The 8,982-nt window shown below is 35.7% G+C and overlaps 1 protein-coding gene across 1 annotated transcript; it reads right to left on the bottom strand.

Moving 5' to 3' along the window:
- Positions 1-1,496: 1,496 nt before the first annotated feature.
- LOC25480982 (nucleoid-associated protein At4g30620, chloroplastic) lies at positions 1,497-7,520 on the bottom strand. The gene is made up of 7 exons (XM_013586535.3): positions 7,375-7,520; positions 6,959-7,113; positions 6,546-6,646; positions 5,587-5,626; positions 5,152-5,223; positions 2,101-2,157; positions 1,497-1,960 (listed from the first exon to the last, which is right to left on the bottom strand). Exons 1-7 carry the CDS (start codon positions 7,439-7,441, stop codon positions 1,886-1,888), a joined length of 567 nt encoding a protein of 188 aa, XP_013441989.1. The 5' UTR covers positions 7,442-7,520; the 3' UTR covers positions 1,497-1,885.
- Positions 7,521-8,982: the final 1,462 nt, after the last annotated feature.

The following is an 8,982-nucleotide window of genomic DNA, read 5'->3' as shown; positions in this document are numbered from 1 at the left end:
CCCACATGTGAAATTCACACCACATCTAAACCCAAAACTTTAAGACATTAAGTATATTAATCAGCTCACTTATATGTTGCTCAATATCTACTCATACATATAATGTAAAAGTTTAAATCACACTTGACACATTAACGTTTCTCCCTCAAGTGTGAGACTATCAGTATTTGTGATATGATGAGATAATCAAATCAGCTCAAAAGCACCATAAGGTAAAAAAATGTGGTTGGTGGCGGTTTCTTATAGGGATGTCTTTGTTCTTTTCAAGAGAAAATAAATTTGAAAAAGAAAGAAGATGAAAAGGGAATTTCTACACGTGATAAATGATACAGGAAAACTAAGTAGTGCATGCTTTATTCGTGAGAGTATAGGGAATATAATGAATTGATGGTATTTTATAAATTTATTGAAGGAGTTGAAAATTACTAGGTAATTATGCTACCAAAATAATAGATTCATTAAAAAATAATCACATCAATTTAAAAATGTCTAATAAACATATATTTTGTCAACGTAACAAAACACGTCTGCATTTTTTCATTGTCAAATCAGACCAAAGACCAAAAGTGAAGGAATTTAAAATAATAGAGGTTGAATAAATTATTGCTCGAAAGCGAATGCATCCCAAAACTAAATTTTAAGATATAAAATTAAACGAAAAACACCAAAAAACTAATAAAACAAATCATCATAATGTTGGAATTTTCGTGGAAACCTGTATTGGATTGTATCATAACATTTGGCTAAGTGAAAACACACAAATGAGATTGACATCACAACTTCACCCAAAATCTTAAGACATTAAATATGTGAGTCATCTCATTTATATGTTGTTCAACATCTACTATTGCATTCAATGTGTTATTTTAACTCACACTTGATACATAACATCTTCGTATCCACAATCCACCATCACGAACCACATCCGCTCCTCAAAAATGTTGAAGCGGATATGATATCACCATTAAGACTTATGGAGGAGCCAACACTTGTGTGAATCAACACATTGAAGAAAGGGCAATCACACAAGTGAGACTAATGTTACATCTTCATCCAAAATTTTAAGGTTTAAGTATGAGTTTTTTTTTATTATTACTTGATGATACATCACAATATTCTCTCCCTCGATACTGACGAAATTCTAGCCCGTATTTGGCACGGGTGTCCATACTAATATATAACATCTATCCATCAAGAAGTTAACGAAGATGCAAAATAAAACTACTTATCCACTCACTCAGCATGGACATTTACTAAATTTAAGGGAAATAATAAAGATCAGTTAATAATTCATTGATACTATAAAAATACAGAAAAATAAAAATGAAATAAAAATATTAGGCTAAAAGATCAATCAAAATGAGAACTACAAAAGATCCAGAAACCTTGTCAAAAAAAAAAGATCCAGAAACCTAATTCCTCTTAGCCTATTACTTGATTTGTTTTCAAAGATTTCACTAAAAATATTTTTCACCATGTTCTAACACAAGAAACAATATAAAAATGTATCTTAATCATTATTGATAAAAATATATTAAATATCAACCTATATAATTTTCTTCTACCATATAAACTGGATCCCTAATCCTTCATCAAGGGAAGTCTTGAAACCCTATACAAAAAGGTATTCTTGAGCAATCCTACCAAACAATAAAACCTCATCACATTTCACTCTATTCTCTTCCATTTCATCACATTCCTCCAATCAAAACACAAAAACTAGAATAACAGGTAGGTAAAGAAGATCCTCCTTCACCATTTCAAATAACTCCTGGCTAAAATATCAATATAAAAAATAAATGAAGAATGTAAGCCTATCCATCAGATATATTGTGCATGCAATATTGAGGCCCGCGTCATGTCGCAATCTCTGTTAAAAATATCATCACTTTAATCCTTCACCAAGCCCAGGTGGCATTCCTAAGCTCTGTGCAAGATCATTCATCCTTTCCTTCATAGCCTAATAACAAAAGTAGCATGTTTTTTCAATTCAATAACCACAAAAGCAAATAAAAATTTATCCTTTCCTATTGAAAATAGAGATGTTTACCTGAACATCTGAATGAAGAATATTTTATTGTCAAAAAAAGAGATGTTTACCTGGACACTTCTCTGGTGTGCTTCCTTGTAAGCTTCGGTGATTAAAAGCGAAAGTTTCTGCGACACAGATATTTGACAATACATAAAATATTTTACCCTGTCTGAGCATTCAAGACCATAGTTTGGTTTATAGTTTATACAACTTATACGCTATTAACCATTAGCTACCGATACATGAAACAAAATTTATAATTTTGATAGGGCACATGGGGGAATAGAAATAAGGCAGTGGAGGAAAGGAAAAGATCATTGCAGAAGAAGTTAGCGGACAATATAAGAATACACTATGGGCAAGCGGCGAGTGAATCATAGATCAGATAATTTTGAAGTACCCTACCATAAATTGTGTCTAATGAAAGAATATTTAAACTTAGATGATTTTTAAGGCTTTCACAGTTCTTCATGGCAGGGGGTCATTTTGAAGCTCAAGTCCTTGGTCGCCGTTTCTCACTGAAGTCTCAAGTATTTTCATTCTATTTTTCGAAATTCATCTGTTCTTTGTAAGGCTGAACTCCCGGTGTATGATAAATAATATTCGTGGACTTCCGGAGTTCTACGACATTCAATGTTCATTCCTGAATCTAAGTGACATAAAAATTTAACCATCAACTCAAAGCACCAGTGAAATGCAGGGAAGGAGAAATTTAACAAAACCACACCCTACGAGGCCAATAGACTTTGTTTATCTTAAAGTGTGTCTCTTGCCCCCAACTGGTGAGCAGCCATAACCGATGGGCAAATGACAGAAACTGGAAATCTTAGGCTTTCTAATTGGTCCCTCTTATAAAAATTCAAAATTTTGGTTTCTCAGCCGAAATAGTTTTTGAGCAGTCATAACCGATGGACGAATTACCTTGTTTATCTTAAATGGTCATTGGTTTTGAGTGCCAAATATGGGAAAGGTATTTTGCTTAATCCCAGTCTTTCTAGGGCTTCTTCTTCCTCTTCTCTTTGGTGGAAGGACTTGTATAGTTGGGGAGATAGGGGGGAGTTGAGAGTGATTGGTGTAAATGTGAAAAAGTTGGGTGACGGGGGGCAATGCGGTTTTGGTTAGACAAGTGGATCTGGAGTCACCCTCATTATGTTGTTTTTCCAAGGTCTTTCTTAATATCCTAAAATCCAGATTGTTATATTTCCGACATGGGGGTTGGGATGGGGTTTTCCGGTGTAGCGGTGGAACCTCGTGTGGAAGAGACGAGTTGTTGTCAATTGTTCTTCTGGTGTCTTTGGTGGATTTGTCGGATTCGCGGTTCGCTCCGTTGGCATTGGTGGGAGTTTTGCGGTCAAGTGTATTTATATTTATTTGAACAATTTCCTTAACTCCCATTCTTTTTTGGAGGAGGCAAAGGGAAGGTGGATGGGATGGTTGTGGAAAAGTTTTGCTCCCTCAAGTGGTAACCTACTCTTGGCAACTTCTTAGGGGGCGCCTTCCTACTAGAGCTAATTTGGCTTCCCGTGGTGTCTTGGTTGTTGATCATGAGCCCTTGAGAGGTTGCCGTTTGTCTTCCACAGAAAGTGAGGATCATCTTTTTGTCAAATGCCCTTTTGCTTGCTCGATTTGGTATGAGATTCATAAGTGGTTTGGTTTCCCAATAGCTCTTCCGGGTGACTACTTATCCCTTCTTCAAAGTTTTTTGCTCCCTTATTGGGGGGGGGGGGGGGGGTGGGGGGGGGGGGATGTTTATTGCTTGTTTGGCATTCCGTTTTATGGTCAATGGTCGATTTGGAAGGCGAGGAACTTATTTTCGAGGGGTCATTGGTGACGGTTCCCGAGGTGGTTTACTCAATCAAAACATTGTCTTGGCAATGGTTGCTAGGTAAAAAGAGGGGGTTCCTTCTTTTTTACGAATGGCTAATTGATCCAATGGATTGTATCCAAAGGTAGCTTTGATTTTTTATTTTTATTAGATGCTTCTAGAGTACTCCTCGTCCTTCATCTAGTGTGATCGGTCTAGTTCCCATTGTTCTCTTTTTTCGGCTTCTTATTAATAAAATGGTTTCTTTTTATGTTAAAAAAAAAAAAACCAAAAGAAAAGAAATAAAACAACAACCATAATGTTCTTTATTACATTGAAGGAACTTTGACATGGTCTTCATTATATTTTCTATTCTCATCTTACGATAAAAGAAAAGAAATAATCAAGAATTTGTATCTGGCATAGTAGTCAATAGCGGCCGCGCGTAGCGTAGCAGCGACAAACCGCTACGCTAATCGTCGCAGCGGAGCGGAATCAAATAGCGGCAGCTTCAGCTGCTATAGCGGCCGCTATTTAATTTTAGTAGGAAATTTCCAAGTTGACCCTATTTTTAAAACCTTTTAGGGCATTTTGTAAACCATAACTTTTTCTTCTCACACAATCTCTTCCATTGTTCTCACACACTCACAAAATCTCTTCCTCTCTTCCACTGTTCAGGTTCATTTTGTTCTCTTCCTCTGTTATATTTTCCACTGTTCTGGTTGATTTTGTTCTCTTCCTCTATTATCTTTTCCCATGTTCTTTCTTTATTTGTTCCTCTGTCTTTATTTTGATCGTTACTCTGTTCTTTCTTTCTTTTTTTGCTTCCTCAGTAATTTTTTTTCTTCCTCGGTTGTATCATTTCTAAGTTCTTTTTTTCTTCCTCTGTTTTGTTTTGTTTTTTGATTTTTGTATTTGTTCCATTATCTATTGGTGTATTGATTTATGAATGTTTCATGAGATTTTAGCGTTATATTTAATTTTATAATAATTGAAAGGTTTTTTTTTGTTGAGAAATATATAGGTTTGTTTATACTTTATAGTATTATTGATGTTATTTGTCCAAAAAATAATCAAATATCGGTGACCGCTATATGTCATACCGCTATACGCTATCCCACTTTTGGGTTGGCCGCTATCCGCGATTGACTACTATGGTATCTGGTATCTCTAAGTTAATGTGTTTATTATTATTATTATTATTATATTAAACATCCAATCCTTTTCTGTCTAATAGTTTGTGCTACAAATATATAATATGACAGGGTAAAGTATATATAATCAGTATCACAAGATCAGTTCAATAATTACTTACTTCTGATCCCAATTCCATAGCTGCCTCAGTAATTTCTGTTCGCAAAGGTTGCTGGTTGCCAGACAGAGTTACCTAAGAATCATACATTATTATAAATAAGATAAGAAACAAAACCACCCTTACCAATTATTAGACTAATATTGATAATGTAATTCACTAAATTGCGATAATAAATGCATACAGAAAACCCAAGGAATTGGCAATCATTTTCACATTAAGGGCAACTAAACACTGAAATCATTCAGTTTTTTTACGAAAGTGGCATGATACTGTTATAAACCCCATCACGTATACAAAATATCCGTATGAGTATACAAATAAAGTTCCCCCTTTTAACTTTAAAATGTAAAACTAAAGAAAAGCCAAAGATTAACCAATTCTGCTGGAATAAACATAATAAAATGGGCACAATAACATACATCACAAAAATCATACCTTTACTAACTCACCCTCACAATAACCATCAAACTCAGCCCTGCATTATAGAACCAGAATAATATCTCAATCAGAACAACTTGTACGATATAGTTGAATTAGAAAGGAAATAGAACAACTTGCAGAAACAATGAAAACGGGAATTTTCGTTAAAAATATCCGCTAAAGGTCACATGATCAATGAAGAATGCACCGTGCTCTAGGGCTAATTCAAGAGTACCTCAACAATCCCAAACAGAATTCGTGATGGGAACGCTGATAATAAGGAGGACATTATGGGAAGACCCAAGATATGGAGGGTTAGTGGCTGAAGTTACTACCAAGGTGTCTTAGTAAACTATAGGGTGTCTAAGAAGGAATATTTTATTAGTATTATTTAATAATGATACTCTCTAAATAATATCTTCTAGAAAGATGTTATCCGCGCTTATCCCTTAGTAGAAGGCAGGCTTATCTCTTTAGTAGTATTTAAGTAGGAGTAATAATCTTTTAGAAGGCATGACAGATTGAGTTTTCTGTTCAGGGCCAGAGTAGGATTCCTCTCTGAGTTGTGTCAGAGCTTTGCACGTAGTTAGAGAAACTCTATCTTCTTCTTCTACTATTTTACTAATTTCATTCATATCAACAAAGCACCCTATTTCATTCAATTAACATATGTTCTCGTTTTTATTTTATTGTGTTACAATTATTTAGCCTTCCGATCTATTGGTTTCTACCAATTTGTTTCTTCAATAACTCCCTAAACTCCTAATCATATATATGTATAACATGAAAATCTCGACCCTTGTTAGTTAGTCAGTTAGTTAGTTACAGTCGTGTTGTGTCGTGTCAGTTTTCTCCCTATTCATAACTAGTCGTATCTTCTTAAATATACCTTCTTAACTAGTCATATCCTAACATTGTATATTCAGGAAAACAAATGGAAAAGCTGTAATGGCTTAATAAAGAGACAACCATACGCTGCAAGTTCTTTCTGCACCCTCACTGCTTCAACTTGGACAACCATTTGTGCCTTCTTCACAGTCTCAAACAGGTTTTGCATGTTTCCAAGAACTCCTGCCTAAAATGATCCAATTATGAATATCACACAAGTCAGCAAAAGACACCTATGAAGCACGGACACTCCTTGGATTAGGCGTATCCCAGTGTCGGACACGTGTCGTGTTCAACACAGACACGAGTAATTACATTGACGTGTCAGTGTCCTTGTCGTGTGCTTCATAGAAAGACACAAAACCAACCAACAATATACACTGTAGTCTTACTTCTTCTTCGATGTAGCCAGCTATAGGCTGTCAGTGTAATCAACTAATCGAAAATGTGTAATCCTAATCCTAATCCTATCCTATACATACACATTAAGTTAGCTAACCTTAGAAGGTGCATCATCACTTTTCTCATCTTTTTTCCCTCCAAATAGGCCATATAATCGAAAACATCTTCGTTCATCTCCAACTTTTTTACAACCGCGACGACGACCAGAAAATATCTTTGTGTCAACTATATTTGAATTGGAGTTTAGTTTACCTACATACATACATAAACAAACAATTCAAACATTTGAAGCACAACAAAACATAGATTTACTTTATTGGCTTTTCATTTTTGCCACTTATCATATTCAAATTGTAAAGACGAAGGTCAATTTTTGAATCGTGTGGTTTTTGTGTAAGTTGAAAATAAATAAATAAATAATTTCAAAATTAAATACGAAGAAAAAGGGAAGATTTGTGGAAGCAAACTCAGAACCCAAATTCGGAAGAGAGAGAGAGAGAAGAGAAGACTTACGGAGAGAAAGGGTATTTTTGGTATGACATAATCCGATTGCGTTTGAGAGAGAGACCATTGAAGCCATTGTCTTCCACACGCACCGAGAAGAACTCAAACACACACCCTTTGCTTTCGCAAGGGAAGGGATATAATTTAATATAATTAATTATTTAATACCAACAACATTATAATTTTGAAAAGAAAAAAAACACAACATTGTAGTTATTATTTTTATTTTAAAAAAAAAACATTATATTTTTTTTGTCAAAAAAAATAACATTATAATTTTTTTTTCCAACAAATTATTATAAATATATCAGCGAAGTGATCTTTTTTGAGAAAATAAAATGAAATATTAGAATAGGCAAAAACCCCCTGAAATTGTAACTTTCGTCGGAAAATCCCATGACTATTGAAACTTTTTTTTTTTTTTTAGGGATGTTAAGAAACATCAAAACCCTCCGCGAAATTGTCAAATGTTAATTAATTACCCCCTCCGTTTGTTTTTGTTGTTAACCCCTATGACTTGGCAGTTAACAATACATGTGGCACCTCCACGTGGACTGACCTTGTGCCATGTCACATGGGTAATTGACTCTTTTTTTGTCGTTTTTTTTTTTCATTTTTATGTCGTTCTGCTGGCGGAGCAAGTCCACCCGGTTCGTTAGGACTTTGTTCGCCTCCAGAGGTGGTGGAGGAACTCCCTCCGAAAGCGGTGGAGACGGAGGTAGCGTCTTTGCGTTCAACACGGTTGTAGCGCGGGAGTTAGTCGCAGTACCGAGGATAACGTCATCTCCCTCATGATTTACCGGTTTGAGAATCAGAACCGTTCGATTTTGGAGAATTTGGATCGTTGATCGCGGTGCTTGAGAGGTGGATGAATGACTCGCGGCGGTTCTTCTCTGAGTTCCAGCCATTACTTCGGGGGACGGAGCAGTAACTGTTAACCGTTGCAGTGGAGGAACGTTTAACTGAAAATGGTTACGACAGAAATGCGCGTAAAAGAAAACGGTTACGGTGGAAAAGCGTTGGATAGTGCTCTGGTGTGACGGTAACGGCTTCCGGCACGGCGCCGATGAGTCTTCGTGGTGGAACGAAAGATGCTGGTAGGCACGTTAGGTCTCTGACGCTCAAGTCAGTATTGAAACTGAGAACGAGTGTGTAAGAAGTGTTGTGAAAAGTGATGTGTACCTTGAGGGTGAAACAAGTTCACCCTTGTATAGGCGCACGTTGGCCATAACCGTCTCCAGGTTATGCGGCGTGTGATTAGGGATGGATCAGGACACATGTAGGTCAATCCTTGCACAAAGGCGCGCTCTTAGGTGGCATGGTACACATAAGCTGGCATGCTCCTTTGAATATAAATATTTTGATTGTATAATAAGTATCGTGCCTATCATTCATTTAGAAATTAGGATGCATAAGAGTGTTGTAATATATGCAAAATATATTTTTGCTCATCATATGCACAGACAGTAGAATAAAATCTTCATTTATTTATGATACTCAAATGAGTTTGATATGATAATTACAATATGATCTATCGTAGTGGTACAAAATATAAAGCCTAAGGACTCAGACAATGCTACCAAACATAAAAGCCTATAAAATACAACACAATTCTGC

The sequence above is a fragment of the Medicago truncatula genome, chromosome 2 (assembly GCF_003473485.1).
Source record: "Medicago truncatula cultivar Jemalong A17 chromosome 2, MtrunA17r5.0-ANR, whole genome shotgun sequence".
Lineage (NCBI taxonomy): Eukaryota > Viridiplantae > Streptophyta > Magnoliopsida > Fabales > Fabaceae > Medicago > Medicago truncatula.
The sequence above is the reverse complement of the archived record's forward strand: the minus strand, read 5'-3'. Positions and strand labels throughout refer to the sequence as shown.